The 17,646-nt window shown below is 41.0% G+C and overlaps 1 protein-coding gene across 1 annotated transcript in view; it reads left to right on the top strand.

Annotated features, from left to right (window-relative positions):
- Nucleotides 1–16,147, top strand: part of CEP135 (centrosomal protein 135) — a 479,333-nt gene extending 463,186 nt beyond the window's left edge. Inside the window, exon 26 of the mRNA XM_085642056.1 lies at nucleotides 15,994–16,147. Within this exon, the coding sequence (XP_085498182.1) occupies nucleotides 15,994–16,015 (22 nt within the window). The 3' untranslated portion in view covers nucleotides 16,016–16,147. The remainder of the gene's footprint in view (nucleotides 1–15,993) is intronic.
- The last annotated feature ends 1,499 nt before the right edge of the window (nucleotides 16,148–17,646 follow it).

The following is a 17,646-nucleotide window of genomic DNA, read 5'->3' as shown; positions in this document are numbered from 1 at the left end:
CATTTCAATACGCTCTTCTGTATATGGCCTTTATTTCTACAGCAACTTCCGCTTCTAATGCTAGTTAGGTAGTCCTGCTAATAGGCAAAGACTTATCTGATTGGTCTGTAGAAGAGTATAGAGAAACTGTTAACTGGGAACATAAGTATAATATGCTGGGCTAGTAAGTGTAGGGAGTGGGTGAGCAGGTACTTACAACATATTCTGTGATACTTTATTGGTCCTTACCTTCAGGAAACTGCATATAAATGTGATGCGCGTCTTACATAAAAAATATTGCTCGTTAAACTAATATGTGGAAATGCATTGCTTTGGTAGAAAAGCACAGTTTGATCGCTATGAAATTTGCCAATTTTTACAAGTCAAAGCATAATGTACTGCTCCAGCCCAGGCCTTTTCTTAATTCGTGGATCTATAGTCCTGTTTTGTAATAGAATACACAATGCTACAAGTTCCAGAATTCAATGAAAATACCTGGTCTGGAGCAACACATCACTCATGGACCTGGGACACTTAAGCAGGGCTGCTACAGACTTGACATGTATGCACAAAAAAAAGATTTGAAAGAAAGCATTCTCCAGTAATCTTTTGAAAAAGGTGTGTTTATTTTCTGTCCCGATAATCCCCCATCCCATCCTGTCTCCCTGCAGATGACCAAGCATCAGTGCGGCCCTGAAGCACACCCTGGTTTGCACTTTGTGGTCCCTGAGTAAATGTTTTAGTACCCATGTCCGATGGATGTGCAGGGCTCCTAAGGCTCACCAGATAGAAGACAGGAGGCAGCACTGTGAATTATGGACTTTAAAATTTAAATACTGTAAAATTGGGGTGTGGTGAATTGGGATAGGGCTAGTTTTAGATTAGAGCGGGGCAGATTGGAGTGGGCATATTGCTTTAGATTGGAGTGGTGTGGATTAGAGTAGAGCAGGCTGTTTTGGACTAGAGTGGGGTAGATTGGAGTTGGATGGATTGGAGTTGTGTGGATTGCTTTGGATTGGAGTGGTGTGGATTTTTATGGAGTGAGTAGGTTAGAGTGGGGCATATTGTTTTGGATTGGTGTGGGGCATATTGTTTTGAATTGAGGAGGGGGAAGATTGTTTTGAATTAAGTGGGGCTAATTGTTGTGGAGTGAGTGGAGCAGATTGTTTTGGATTTGAGTGGGGCAGATTGTTGGAGAGGGGTGGATTGAGTGGGGCAGATTGTTTGGGATTGGAGTGAGGCAGATAGTTTTTGACTGGAGGTGGCAGATGGTTTTTGACTGGAGGTGGCAGATGGTTTTTGACTGGAGGTGGCAGATGGTTTTGACTGGAGGTGGCAGATGGTTTTTGACTGGAGTTGGGCAGATTGTTTTGGACTGTGATGGGGCAGATTATTAGAGTGGGGTGGATTGGAGTGGGCATATTGTTTTGGATTGGAGTAGGGTGGATTGTTTTGGATTGGAGTGGGGCAAATTGTTCTGGATTGGGGTGGGCAGAATGTTTTGGATTTGAGTGGGGCAGATTGTTTTGGATTGGAATGGGCCAGATTATTTAGGATTGGAGTGGAGCAGATTGGTTTGGATTGGAGTGGGGCAGATTGTTGGAGAGGGGTGAATTGAGTGGGGCAGATTTTCTTGGGATTGGAGGGGGCAGATGGTTTTTGACTGGAGTTGGGCAGATGGTTTTTGACTGGAGTTGGGCAGATGGTTTTTGACTGGAGATGGGCAGATTGTTTTTGACTAAAATAACGCTGCATATTTCATGTATAGCTGCCCCGAAGCGTCAACACAACTTCGCCCGAGAGCCTCTATCACCCACCAAATGCTGTCTGGGCAATTTAAGAATATCTGGTGCCCGAGAAAAAATAGGCTCAATTTGGCAGCGCTTGATTTATTTTGTAAAGCGTTCAAAAGCGTATTTATGTGATTATGTTTACCCCTTTGTAGGGCTAAATGGCTTGCTGAATACAAGAAAGCCCGATATGCAACACCAGCGTCCTGATACCCAGAGTGACAGAGAGCTCTCTGCTAAGGCATCCGGTGCCAAATTACAGAGCTTAAGCAGCAATAAAACAGACGCACACAAGCGTGTGCACTGACTCAGGCATCCCACACACATAAACACATCCTCTCCAATCGTACTGCTGGGCCTGAGTGAAGACCAGTCATCTCTCTACACACACACACACACACCCTCTCACGCTTTGCCAATGCTTGTTGGTTCCTCTCTCTCACCTTCTCGTGCTCTGCTCGCCCAGAAACCGCCGACGCCAGCCAGCACGGTGCTGTCACTTCCGAGTATCTCACCATAATATCCTGGTTAGCCAGGCTTTGTGACTAAGCGTACTCATGCATTCCAGGGATCTGTGGTTGACCCCATAGTCACATGTGCGAATCTAGTAGGGCCATTTACACTTTCGTTTTTCTCAACGTTGATAAGAGGAGAACAATTGTGTTAAATAAAATAAGCATCCCTCATATGTGACTAACGAGACCTTTGCCCCTGAGAGGTAACCTTGCACTTTACAAATAGTGTTGTTATGTTAATCTGGTCTCAACTGTAACAAACTGTTCTATGGCACAAAAGCTTATGATTGAAATCTGTTGCAATCAAATGTTTCCTATAAAGCGCTCTGCTGCTCCTTGGAGTCAGATCCGTACTATAGAGAATCACCAACATTAAATACACTCTAGTCAAGAGAAAACTCTCATTCTGAAATCGCCGATTTAAGCAATTTAATTTATGTATTTATATTTTTTGCTGCAAAATCTAAGTTAGATAATGTACAAAAAAAGGTAGCTAATGTTGTTTCATTAAATCCTAAAAGTCGCAACGAGGAAGACCTTTTCAGGACCTTTAATCGATCCCATGCCTCAGGCGCGAGTCGTGCAGCCTCCAAACAGCAGCCAGGTGAGTAGTTCTACTAACTTAACAGGCAAGTTTTATGGCTTGAGACTCACTTTACGAACACAGTGGCCCAATTACACGTTTCTTGGAAGCAGCTCGTCTTGCTGGAAGGAACGGGGGGGTTGTGTCTAACCCTGGGCGTAGTTCGCGAAGTAGCACTCCGCGAAGCTACGCAAAATGCACTTCGCACTACGCGAGCTACGCGTAGCACTTTGCAAACTGCGTAGTACCTTGTTCGCACTGTGCCAGATGTCGTTTTCAATGATTGCACAGTGCGGACAAGCAACCGGCACTGTGCAATCATTGAAAATGGCATCTTGCACAGTGCGAGCTGTAGTTTTCTGCTGCTCGAGTAGATTTTTACTCGAGCAGCAGCTTTCTCAACGCGAACTGGTAGTTTCTCATCGCGAGCATACGCGACCACTCGCAATGAGAAACCTGACCTCCTCGCGTTGGGAATCTCGCCGGGAGGTTTATTTTCCATGCTCGCGATCGCCAACTTGATGTTGTTGATCGCGAACAAGGAAAAAGTCTCGCCGGGATGTCATTTTGCTTGCTCGCAGTCGCCAACTTGACGTTGAGGACTGCGAGCAAGCAAAAAATGACCGCAGCACTACGCAACACTACGCTACGCGTGTTCGCGCTGTGCTACGTGCAATTCGCGTTGTGCGAAGTAGCGCGAACTTTGCAAACTACGCGAGCGTAGCGTAGTGCTTTGCCCAGGCTTAGTTGTGTCCTTGCGGGGCCCGTGCACAGCTGCTTAATAGTTCTTTTGCTCAATAGTTCACAATAAAAGTAGAACGCTGGACAGTGATGTCACTTCCGCTCTGCAGCTTTGCAGGTCGACGGTAATTTACAGCTTTTAACCACCAAACCTACGTGACTGTTTTGTTTATTCTGTTTATTTGAGGGATGCCTGGAGAGGACAAGCCTTTCCAGGATACTGGCCACAGGACAGTGAATCCGAAGAACGGGTGACCGCTTTTGTTTGGTGCTGCATCTAGGGCAGGCTTTGCATGAACTTCTGGGCTGCTTAAATCATACAGTAAATCTCTCGCAAAACATACTCCTTCGTCTGGGGCTTTTCAGCACTGCCGCATGCGTGCTGTCTCTGCGAAGCAACATGGACCCCTGTAAACTACTGAGCAAGACCACTGAATCAAAAGCAAGAAACATCTAGCTTTCGCTTCTTTTAGTAATATAGCGTTTCCACCTGTTATCAGTCACAGATTAATAACTTGCAGCAGCATCAGATTTTTTAGTAAAGATCTTTGGAAAAAAAGACATGAGCCAGGACCTGAGCTAAAGGTCATAGAACGCCACATCCTGGTATGCAGTCGCGGCTCGCCGGGGGGGGTTAAAATAAAATACAAATCGTACCTGACCAGATCCGCGCCGCCTCGGGTCCGTTGGCGCCTACAAGACAACAGCCGCATCACTGCTGGCAAGTGGCAACCCCTCTCAGCCAATCCTTAGAGCAGGGTTACTCACTGCCCGCCTGCCCATTAGCCATTAGGAGACCGAGGTTTGAGCCTTTGCTCAACCCTCGCTCTCCTAATGGGCATGCGCCGGCCTGAGCTGACACTAGTGTGCATGACTGGGCACGGCGGAAAACGTCGCCGACCTTCACAAGGCATGCACACTTGTGCTGCTCCCTGCCCCTGGTCTGACAATGCCTGTCAGTCAACATGACGCCAGACCTCCCACCCCCTTCAGACTCTGAAGGGGGTGGGTGGTCCGACGTCATGCTGACTGACATGATTGTCAGTTCTCCCTCGGCGTCTCTGAACTTAAGTAAACTGAGAGTTTACTTAAGTTCAGAGACGCCGAGTGAGCTGCGGGCGCGGTCGGCTTGTGGGGGCAACGCCCCAGCGCCCTAATGGAGGCACCACCACTGTTCCAGGGTGTAGTCAGTGATGGAGCTATCGTTCCCAAGAGCCCGCATAGCTGCAGTCTCTGATTTCAACATGTTGAAGAATGGTTGCATCGCCTCCGGACCTCCGGGTTGTCGGACAAATGGCTGTGACTATACATAATGATAACGAGTAGATGTGGTAGATGATAGCCGGCCCGAGAGGTTGTAAGCGTGATTGTGTACAATTGTTTTGAGATGGTAATAAAGGTTTTTGAAACTAAAAAAAAAAAAAAAAAAAAACATGTTGAAGAATGGATTCTTGCGTGGACACTTCTCCACGTCCTTGAGGACAGCCTGTTCGAAGGTGAGGGCCTTAGGAGGGATCATCCCTGCTGTAGGAGTGAAGGTCGAGGGGTTGTGGAGGCCCAAATTCGGAGTGTCCACATATGATTTATCCAGGAAAAAATGTGCAGGTAGATTTTCCTGAAGAAGCGATGTAGTTCTTGTCCGGTCCTGAATTTATCTTCTTTGGACATTTAGTTCAATCTTTAACTCGGAAGGTTGACCACTGTCCTTACATATGTGGTCGTCAGAGTTTTTGGTAATCAACATAAGGTAGCATTGTATGCATACGAACAGATTTTCACATGTAGCTCTAAAAATAATTTTGGATTTTACAGCATTTAAAGCTAATTTTTCAAAATCAAAAATGCCGAACTTAACCTGATATGATTCTGTGATTGCATTGAGTGGACTTAGTACTCCATCTATCATTCGCATGTCAGAACGACTCTTGTGGTAATTAGTAGTGCGACTTCACAAACCCATTGCAATGTTTATCTAATTAATAACTTTGGTGCATTTGTTGAAATGCCACAAAACCTTCGTAAACTTTAATCCATTTAGATTGATTCAGTTCTCGATTCAATTTAATTAAGATCCACCAGCTGGGCAGAAGTACTTATGGGCTTTTTGCATGTAATACTTGCCCCCAGCCCAGTTTCACACGCATAGTCTTTTCTCTGTAGTAATTTCCTGCAACATTAAATTGTATTGCTCCATGTCTCATCCAACCTTATACGTGTGCGTTGTTTCATTTTATAGAAGTGAGACGATAGCCAGTGAATATGATTATTCTTTCTTCTCTTGCCTTTATGTTCCTGCCACTATTGCTTTGTGTCGAAATGCAAATTAAACTCTTGCATCTTGCCTCAGCTTTCCTGTCATTCATGTTTCCTGTAGACCATAGTTGAATATTGAGCTGCCTTATTGACTCACCTAGGTGGTGAGTATTGTTCTGTGATCTTAATAATCTGCAAAACAAAGTTTAAAACATGAATACACAAGTTACTTCCCAACAGATGGATGTATTTTGCCTTCTATACATTCATCATCACCCTCGCTACTATCCTCTATGATGCTACTACAATATTGGGATGGTCCGGTATTTTTAGCAGCTCTGGCGCTGCTTAGCAAAAGCATGCTGCTCCATGTTGCTGGCAGTGGCTGCATTGGTGTGTGATGGGGATATTTTAAGGACTGTGGAGTTCTTCCCAATAGATATAAAAAACAGTGACGTAGGGAGGTCCTGCGCTGTGCTAACTCAGCTACAGAAAACTGACATTTCCTGCCGTCCCAATGCACATGATATCATCAATCAGTTTAAAGAACTGCTATTTTCAAAATGTATAGTGCATACGCATATTCAAAACATAATTAGCACAACCATAAAAAAAATATTTGAAAGACCAGCCTGTGAGACAGCTAACAATTTCCCTGTCTTAGTCCGATATGCAAGGATAATATTTTGAAGGATTATTTACCGTGAGTGCTCCGGTTGAACCTGTGTCCTAATATATGCAAAGGAAGAAACTTCATTTTAGCAACATCTCTTGACTGAATATGGCTGGAGCAGATGGCATTGTTAAAGACAGACGCACCGTGCCTTGATTCACTGGCATGCCCATGGTGTCTCTTTTGATCTCCCAAAAGGCTTCAAATTGCTTTGTGATAGTATGGCATCAGACACTTGCAAGTAGTACTTCAGCTTATTTTATGATCCGGGCAGCCCTTCTAATATAACAAGCTAAATTCATTGTAGAAACAAAACTCAGCATTAGGGAGGGAAAAAAACGATGCCGCGAAGATGCATTTCAATACGCTCTTCTGTATATGGCCTTTATTTCTACAGCAACTTCCGCTTCTAATGCTAGTTAGGCAGTCCTGCTAATAAGCGAAGACTTATCTGATTGGTCTGTAGAAGAGTATAGAGAAACTGTTAACTGGGAACATAAGTATAATATGCTGGGCTAGTAAGTGTAGGGAGTGGTGAGCAGGTACTTACAACATATTCTGTGATACTTTATTGGTCCTTACCTTCAGGAAACTGCATATAAATGTGATGCGCGTCTTACATAAAAAATATTGCTCGTTAAACTAATATGTGGAAATGCATTGCTTTGGTAGAAAAGCACAGTTTGATCGCTATCAAATTTGCCAATTTTTACAAGTCAAAGCATAATGTACTGCTCCAGCCCAGGCCTTTTCTTAATTCGTGGATCTATAGTCCTGTTTTGTAATAGAATACACAATGCTACAAGTTCCAGAATTCAATGAAAATACCTGGTCTGGAGCAACACATCACTCATGGACCTGGGACACTTAAGCAGGGCTGCTACAGACTTGACATGTATGCACAAAAAAAAGATTTGAAAGAAAGCATTCTCCAGTAATCTTTTGAAAAAGGTGTGTTTATTTTCTGTCCCGATAATCCCCCATCCCATCCTGTCTCCCTGCAGATGACCAAGCATCAGTGCGGCCCTGAAGCACACCCTGGTTTGCACTTTGTGGTCCCTGAGTAAATGTTTTAGTACCCATGTCCGATGGATGTGCAGGGCTCCTAAGGCTCACCAGATAGAAGACAGGAGGCAGCACTGTGAATTATGGACTTTAAAATTTAAATACTGTAAAATTGGGGTGTGGTGAATTGGGATAGGGCTAGTTTTAGATTAGAGCGGGGCAGATTGGAGTGGGCATATTGCTTTAGATTGGAGTGGTGTGGATTAGAGTAGAGCAGGCTGTTTTGGACTGGAGTGGGGTAGATTGGAGTTGGATGGATTGGAGTTGTGTGGATTGCTTTGGATTGGAGTGGTGTGGATTTTTAGGGAGTGAGTAGGTTAGAGTGGGGCATATTGTTTTGGATTGGTGTGGGGCATATTGTTTTGAATTGAGGAGGGGGAAGATTGTTTTGAATTAAGTGGGGCTAATTGTTGTGGAGTGAGTGGAGCAGATTGTTTTGGATTTGAGTGGGGCAGATTGTTGGAGAGGGGTGGATTGAGTGGGGCAGATTGTTTGGGATTGGAGTGAGGCAGATAGTTTTGGACTGGAGGTGGCAGATGGTTTTTGACTGGAGGTGGCAGATGGTTTTTGACTGGAGGTGGCAGATGGTTTTGACTGGAGGTGGCAGATGGTTTTTGACTGGAGTTGGGCAGATTGTTTTGGACTGTGATGGGGCAGATTGTTAGAGTGGGGTGGATTGGAGTGGGCATATTGTTTTGGATTGGAGTAGGGTGGTTGTTTTGGATTGGAGTGGGGCAAATTGTTCTGGATTGGGGTGGGCAGAATGTTTTGGATTTGAGTGGGGCAGATTGTTTTGGATTGGAATGGGCCAGATTATTTAGGATTGGAGTGGAGCAGATTGGTTTGGATTGGAGTGGGGCAGATTGTTGGAGAGGGGTGAATTGAGTGGGGCAGATTTTCTTGGGATTGGAGGGGGCAGATGGTTTTGGACTGGAGTTGGGCAGATGGTTTTTGACTGGAGTTGGGCAGATGGTTTTTGACTGGAGATGGGCAGATTGTTTTTGACTGGAGTTGGGCAGATTGTTTTGGACTAGAGTTGGGCAGATTGTTGCAGTGGGGTGTAGCGGAGTGGGCATATTGTTTTGGATTGGAGTAGGGTGGATTGTTTTGGATTGGAGTGGGGCAGATTGTTCTGGATTGGGGTGGGCAGACTGTTTTGGATTGGAGTGTGGCAGATTGTTTTTGATTGGTTTGGGGCAGGTTCGAGTGGGGAATATTGCTTTGTACTGGAGTGGGGCAGATTGTTTTGGATTGGATTGGGGCATGTTGGAGTGGGGAAGATTGTTTTGGATTGGCGTGGGGCAGATTCTTTTGGATTGGAGTTGGTTAGATTGTTTTGGATTGGAGTGGGACAGATTTCTGGGATTGGAGTGGGCCGATTTTATTTGGAGTGGGGCAGATTGGAGTGCGGAAGATTGAGTGGAGCAGATCAGACACAGAGAATGAGGTATGAGGCAATTTTATCTGCACCTATTATTAAATTTGGTCAAAAGTTTTTTGGGCTTATTTAGGGTGCTAGGGATCTGAGATTCAATACCTCTAAATCTCCAATAAGGTTATACACAAAAGAAAAATATGATCCAGCACACCATAGAAATTATATACAGTGCAATAAGTAAATTCCAACAGAAGTGAATCCAATCAGCAGGTTCCGTTTAAAAATTCTTTATTCAATGTTCTTCTTAAAATCTGCGTAGCCAACGCGTTTCGTCCTTACGGACTTCTTCAGGGCTACAAATAATCATAAACATACATATAGACAATGAGTAAATTTGTTCTATATTTAAACCATGTCATGTTTACATTCCTATTTACAAATAAAACACCTATATTACAGTATACATCATTATACATAGTTACAAAGCATAAACAAATTCTTTAGAACCTGCTGAGTATACAGAGTATATTCTTTGAGCTGAATGAGTTCTTGTTGGCACATATGGTTGGAAATCATCATATACCAGGGTTGTCTAGAGAGGCTATCAGGTCTAGTTAAGATGGTATCTACATGCGATTTCTTATATTATATTGGTGGAATGGGGAATTATTCTTACCGAAGTTCTTATTTCATCGGACTCTTCTTTATATGTTCCCACAAGTCTTAAAGCAGCGCACGTTCTTTCTTATATGGACCACATTGGTTTATGATCTAAAAATACAATGAATGGCAATATAATAAGGCCATATATAAGTATTCATCAATATCGCATTTTTTATCCTGTTTGATTGAGCCTCCTTCTTTGTGTATGAGAAAAGCACAGAAGGACTCAAACCATTAGTCACATGATCTAATTTAAATATCAAGGCAAAGCATATCATGTTACCTTTCTTGTCATGATATTCTTAATATGATCAATAGATCCAATGCTTAGTTTAGTTGTTAAAATAGAGCATACCGTTTTGAGTATCCTTTTGCGCAATTCTCAGTATGGCATTTCCCATATAAGGGTGGACTCAATATCTATCAGAGAGAAGTATAGGAGATAATCATTATATTAGAACTATATATTTTTTTTTGGCTAATTCTGTTTGTAAAAATAAATGTACCATATTCTATGTATTAAGAAACAAATAAGGTGAGCATATATTATAGATGACTTATGTATATTGTATTTTTTGCGAATATAACGCCTATTCACAGATATAAAGTACATTCAAATTAGGCTTATGACTGTGGACATGTTGTCCAAGGCAACCCTTTAAGAATTTAGCTGGGATACTAGCAGTTGATCAATAAAGGGAAAGTTATAAAAGATTCCATTTGAAGGTAGATTTGTCAGCACATAGTCCCTAAATTGAAAAGACTAGTGCAGACTTTAAATTTAGTTTGAACTTGATTAAACATTTAGAGATAAGTAAAAAGAGTACACTATCGACAACTACTCCACAGTTCCCACCTTCAGATAAGATTTAAACTAGGTTATATATTCTGACTAGAATAGAGAGAGTTCCCTATTAGTACTTACTTCTAGCTTCCCAGTTTCAAAAGCAGTCCTTCCAGGTCATTGTCCATGTGATAATGTGACTAGTATGAAGATCAACCTTAAATAGTACTCCTATGCAGCACCTGAGTTTCATTAGGACCATAAATGAGGCCGATTAAATGTAAAACCGGACCGCCATATTGGAAAGTGTTACAGACCCAGACAGCACAATATAAATAGAAGGCCGCCTGAGTTCAATCTACTCAGAAAAGAGAAAAGTGGAGCGATAAACACAATCACTTCATGATAAGCAATGATGTAGTGCTTATACAAGACACATTCTGCCAGACCACGCCATATTTCTATCGCCGATTTTAGCGGTGGTAGACTATGACAGTGCGAGACTCCACCCAGGAACACTTCCTATAAAATAAAAGGAGTGCGAGTGCCGAATCGGGCCGCCATATTGGAAAGTCCAAACAGTATAGACCAAAAGCCATTAAGTTAGAATTGCCTATTGTTGACCCAAAGTAGCGCGAGTGTAAACCCAGGACACCAAATTGTTGAGTTTATCGGTGGCAACACCACAAATTTTGCAATTTATCCTTGGAACCTTTCAAATGAGCCAAACCTGATGCGATGCCGCCATATTGTTTAATTTAGCAATTGCAGCTCCAAGACATATGCAATACCAACTTGGAACCTTTTTAAGGGAGTCAAGCGTAACGCGAGGCAGCCATCTTAGAAAGCATAAAGTTCTAAAAAGCCTGATATAAACACAGCCGTGTTTATGATTACGTTTAAAATAGTACGTAGCCCAAACTGAATTCATAAACATTTCTACTGTTAGTTTTAACAAGACCAACTTTGGAGTCTATATTATATAAAAGGGAGGTCTACGGTGTGGTAAACATATGTGTTACGTTCATACCGCTTGTCCAAGATAGCTAGGTAGTAGCACATTACTAGACATGTAAGAATGTATACAAGTGCCATCTTGGAATACAGATAGATCCCATGGTCCAGGATAAAGATATTGTGTAATTACGAAACCGACAGCACAGCTGATTTGTTCTTGTATTTAACGAAATGGTCTTTGAAGGTATGTTATATACAGGAGAGGGTCTACGTTATAATTCGAATCTTTTTTTCAAAATATAAGGTAAATTTACTCCCTGTATCACTAGTTGACAACATTTAAGAAGCAATTCTGTGCGCAAATACCCTTATCTTTAAACAAAGAGATCTATAGATGTATTATATTGTGTCACATGCATCCGAAGTTTCTGATTAAGCAGTGTGTTTACCTAAGGGCTATGCGAAAGGAGGATAACGAGATTGCATGAAAATAACATGCAGAACACAATATACAAGTTGTTCATGGAGAGCACAATGTATAAATTATTCATGGAGAAAGGGATGACGAGTTCTTAAGTATTTATACTTCTGATGCTAACTAAGAGCCATATATATGTGTTCTCTATACTACAGAAAATGAAAACATTCATTATTGATGTTTAGACCCATGTCAATGGTTCTTAGATGACCAATCCAACTAGCCTCGACCTGTCTTAGGATCTTCTTCCTATCCCCACCTCTTTCTGGTACCTCGACATGGTCGATTCCATGAAACCAAATTTCTGGTTTGTCCGGATGTAGTTCTGATATGTGTGTAGCAATCGGAGATTTGTTATCTCTGTTTTTTATTGCCCTAGCATGTTCTTGTATTCTGATTTTCAGTTGACGAATACTGCTGCCTACATAGATCTTATTGCAGTGGCATCCAATTATGTACACAACATATGTGGTGTTACAATTTATGAAGGAGTTAATCTTGTATTCCCTTGTGGTGTTATATCTGAATTTGGATTTTTTGTTCTGTCCGATGGGACAGACACTGCACGATCCACAGGTGAAAAAGCCAGCCGGCTTTGTCGGTAACCACATGCTGGTCTGTTTATTCCGTTCCTTAACATAACTCGGGCAGAGAATGTTTTTGATGGTCTTACCCCTCTTGTATACTACTTTAGGCTTGATGGAAATGGTGCCCAAGGGGAGCTGTGCTTTAGTCAGTAAATGCCAATTCTTACGTAATATGTTATACACATGATTACTGTAGGAATTGTATTGAGTTATAAAGATTACATCCTCCTTTCTTTTTAGATTCTCGTTTTTATGTTTTTGTACAAGTGTATTTTTCCTGTCCAATTTTCTGATTTTGTTTTCCGCTGTTGCAAGGCACTTTTGTGAGTAGCCTCTACTAAGAAAGTTCTTTTTTATAGTTTCTAAGTTTGTATTGAAACATCTGTCTTCGCTACAGTTTCTCCTGGCACGAACCATTTCGCCATATGGTATTTGAGTTTATGGTTGTGCTAGGGTGTGCGCTTTCAGCATGAAGCACACTGTTACATGCAGTCGGTTTTCTGAAGATTTCACTTTGAATTTTCTTGTTGCGGACATACAACTTGAGATCTAGGAACTCTATTTTTTTGTCTTGAATGGCTTATGGTTAATTTTACATTAAATCTATTTGCATTTACATAGTTATGATAGTCCAATAACTCTTTTTCGCATCCATTCCAGATTAACAAAATGTCATCTATGTAACGACCATAAAAAATGACATTATCAATCCATTTTTTAGAGCCCTGTCCCCAGGCATGCTCCGTCTCATACATTCCCATAAAAAGCTTTGCATAGGATGGAGCAAACCTGGATCCCATGGCCTTACCTTGTTTTTGTAGGAACCAAGTCCCATTATGTAACAAGACATTCATGGTTAGGATCATGCGTGACATTTCAAGAAGCATCATGGAATGCTCTAGATGTTGAGCATTTCTCTTAAATAGATAGTGTTTTAAAGCCTCCAGACCTCGTTCCATATGGATACATGTATACAGACTTTCAACGTCCATAGTGACAAACATAAGATTATTGCTGTCCCAATCAAAGTCTTCTAATTTGCACAATACATCCCTACTATCTTTAAGATAGGAGGGCAAGCCATCCACATATTCCGACAGTCGTTCGGTTGGACCACCGTTACCCGAGATTGTTGGTCTACCTGGCGGAAACATCCCCCCTTGTGTATTTTGGGGAGTATATATATGCAGGGGAATCTTGAATTCTGCGCCTGTAAATACCGATACTCATGATTGGATATAACCCGGTCTCATGCCAGTCTCGTAACCCAGCGTTGATAGTCCTCTCAATGTCAGCAATAGGATGTATTTTCAGTTGTTCATAACACCTTTTGTCATTGAGTTGTCTCTCTATTTCTCCCAAATAGTCCTGGAGGTCTATCACAACTATATTCCCCCCCTTGTCAGCCTCACGTATAACAAGTTGGGGATCTCCCTGTAAGCTTTTTAGGAGGGCTTGTTCTTCCTTAGAGACATTATGATGGTGTATACAATGTGAATCCTTCCCATGCTTATCCTCAAGTAGGTGTAGTTGCTTGGTTACATTTTCATAAAATTAAATAATATAGGCATCATGAACTCCCAATGGTACAAATCTTGATTTGTTTCTCAAACCACTCTCTATGGTAGTATCTTCGTTTATCTTCAACATGTCGGCCATTTGGTTTATATTTACATCCAAATCATCCTCATCCAAAGTAGCTAGGAGATGTACACCATGCAATTCTAAAATAGTTAAGGACGTTTGACAATCCGTATTTTTTAACACATTAGTAGGGACACTTGGATGTTCTGCAAAATATTTTTTTAATCTTGTAAATAGGATTGTAAATATAACATGGTTTAAATATAGAACAAATTTACTCATTGTCTATATGTATGTTTATGATTATTTGTAGCCCTGAAGAAGTCCGTAAGGACGAAACGCGTTGGCTACGCAGATTTTAAGAAGAACATTGAATAAAGAATTTTTAAACGGAACCTGCTGATTGGATTCACTTCTGTTGGAATTTACTTATTGCACTGTATATAATTTCTATGTTGTGCTGGATCAGATTGAGTGGAGCAGACTCTTTTTGGATTGGAGTGGGTCAGATTGTTTTGGATTGGAGTGGGCCAAATTGGAGTTGGTTGGGAGGACTGGAGTGGGATGGATTGGATTGTAGTTGGATGGATTGGATTGGATTTGTCTGGAGTGGGTTGTTATGAGTGGGGGTGATTGGTGTGGGGTGAAGTGGCGTGGATTATAGTGGGGCAGATTGGAATGTACTGCACAATTATGTGCCAACACATCATTTCAGAAATTACATATAAGAAAGAAACAATGTTGCTTTGCAATAAAATAGTAAGAACAGCGCCCACTAGCAAAAACAAAAGAAAACATGAGTGCAAAGTGAGAAAAGATGGCTTGGCAAAATAAAAGAAAGTTCACTATAGAAAATAAATCTTGGCAATTTTGTTTGTCCTGCTGGGCCCGTTTCTGCCAGTCACATGCCTTCTGTTTGCAGGAAACTAAAAGTTAAACAGATGAAATAGTACCTCAATTACATCGGGAGCAGTGGACGGGATCTGATTAAGTTGAATTAGTCAGTGCTTGGTCCCTGCTCCACAGAGAGGAACGGAAATTATGTTAGGCATGCCTTGACGAGTTACGAGGCTGTAAAGAAAAGTGCCACGCAAGCCACCAAATGGTAAGCTACGGGCTGTTATTAACAAAAAGGTCAAGCCCTTTTTGTTAACAGCAGTGTCTCTCAAGCGAGACGCTTGCACTAGCACATGCTCTTGCAGGCTTGACCCTAAAAATGAAATGGGCCTTTACAGAATCTTATAGGGCCGCCGAGACTTGGAATATGGGATAGAACTTAGAAGGTGAGGTGACATTCTGTTAATTAAAATAGGAAAGTCCAAAAACCTTTATTTATGGGTGAATTCCCGCACTCTAGCACAACCTTCAAAAAGTGTGAGCTATCTACCTTTTGCAGCTTGTCTTTCATAGCTTCAGTTAAAAAGCACTTTCTTACTGCTTGCAATGTTAATTGGATTTTCCCTTATTCATACATTTTTACATACCTTTAGTCTGCAGTCATATTTTAGGAAATAAATCATTGTTTGATAGTTTACTGGCCAGCTTGCTTTTAGAATGAGTTTCAGCCTTTGTGTGTTCCGTGTAAATATGTGAATTCGCGGTGGTTTTTGGAAACGATTTTATGAAATACATTATTTTGATCATGAAACACATGAGAGAGCTAACATTCCTGGTAAGTATACAATTTATCGTTGTACAAGTGTTTTTTAAACGTCTTAAGTAGTTCAGCTGTTCAGTTTCCCAAGACCTTTGAAATATTCTTTCTCTAAGTTTATTTATAAAACGCTTATTTCATATTTATATGATTCTGTTTTGGGACAACTGTAGAGAGGATCACAGCCACAAAGTCTGTTTTTCAGAAACATGAATTTGCATTGTTTTTATCCAATAGCATCTGCAAACGCAAAAGTAAATCCTTTTTTTCTAATAATAATTACTTTTTATGTTTGTTCTTCCCTTCCAGAAGTGTGAGTTTTAAAGAATAGGATTCACAAAATGGCAAATTAAGGAAAAGCTGACGTGTCAGAAAGAATGCTGTTCACTGTTCAGGTGATTTGGTCTGGCTATCAACCTCTCAAAGCCTATAGGCATAGCGAAGATTGAACGCCAAGCAACTGGTTAGGTGTAAAAGCGGTATACAAGAGCTGAACCCATCAACAATAGTCTGACTTATGCACAACCTATTATGCAGGTTTCGAGAAGTACAATTTTGCAAATTCCAGGCTTTAAAACTAACATGGAGAACATTGACTTATGCAAAATACTTCCTATAGACTATTTCTCTTCATCTCCAGCACCCTCGTCTCTGCAGACGTGTGTGTGAGAGTTGGTAAAGCTGCAAATCTGAATCCACATATGTATCATTTGAATTCTATGTTTTTGCAATATCATGCCCATTACCTATATTTTTTATTTTACAATCTATCAAGTGTCAAAAATGTGTAAACAGTGTCAAATGAAATGTGCTCTTACCTTGGTTACAGTATATCTAAAAGAGTAACGTAATCTTGTTTATCTAATTTGCCATGCCACTCATAGGTCGCCTGTCAGCTTAATTATAGTAGAACGAAATTTGTCAAAAAAAGCTGGCATAACCGTGTACGCCGTGAAATATGAAAACTCCACATGTACATAATTCAGATTTCCAAAAAACATTTGAATATTTACAGTTTAAATGGAATGTAAATGCATATTATGCATTGAGCATGTGATATTTCTCTAAATAGGACTGTGTAAACATGAGTGATTAGAACTGATCCAGTTTAAAGCCCCTGCTGTACACAAATGTTAGTGACATCACATGGTTTTTTGGCCTGATGAATCCGTCCACAAGTTGTTTCTTTTGGTATCAGATGTCAATGCTTCCTGCAAAAAGAGCACTAGAAGAAACCCCTCATATAATTCACATGGCTACTAGTGAATTGCCATTTTCTTTCTCTATCTCGATTTTTAACAAATACCCTGAAACACATTCCTGTCTCAGATCCCCTTAACTGTATTAATCGAGTTTAAAGACTACACTTACCTGTTTAGCACCCAAATAGTGACACAAATAGGCTTCTTATTTTTATTTGCTTATTAAAACTATATCTGCCTGGAAATCTCTAAATTGCTTTCTCCCCAAACGAAAATAAGTACCCATTATCGTCTACTGAATGGAACTTGGGAAGATATTGAAATCCGTCAATCACAGATTTTGAGGAAGAGGACAATCTTAACCTACCAGCAGTAGACATTCCTCTTATCTCTGCTATGGGTCAAACAAAAACCATTGTAGATCCCCATTGTATGGAAAATATGTTGCCATTCATTGACAGCTCATGGAAAGCAAATGTATGCAGTATTTGAACATTTACAACAACATTTATCCTTGAGCTGATAGAATATATTTCAAGGGTATTGCTTCTAAATTGCTGTACAAGCAGGAAAATGACATTCTAGACTGCACTGCTGTTTATAAACAGAGAACAGTGTGTTTGTGGTATAGAATTTCCACAGAACATCTACAGTTGAACGTAAATCTAAAGCAGTGATGTGATAGTTTAAAAATGGCAAAGCATCATTAGATTGAGAAATCCCCTTGAGAATGGAAGATTGTCATGACCAGCTGCGGAAT

The sequence above is a fragment of the Triturus cristatus genome, chromosome 2_2 (assembly GCF_964204655.1).
Source record: "Triturus cristatus chromosome 2_2, aTriCri1.1, whole genome shotgun sequence".
Lineage (NCBI taxonomy): Eukaryota > Metazoa > Chordata > Amphibia > Caudata > Salamandridae > Triturus > Triturus cristatus.
This window is presented reverse-complemented; position numbering and strand designations above follow the sequence as displayed.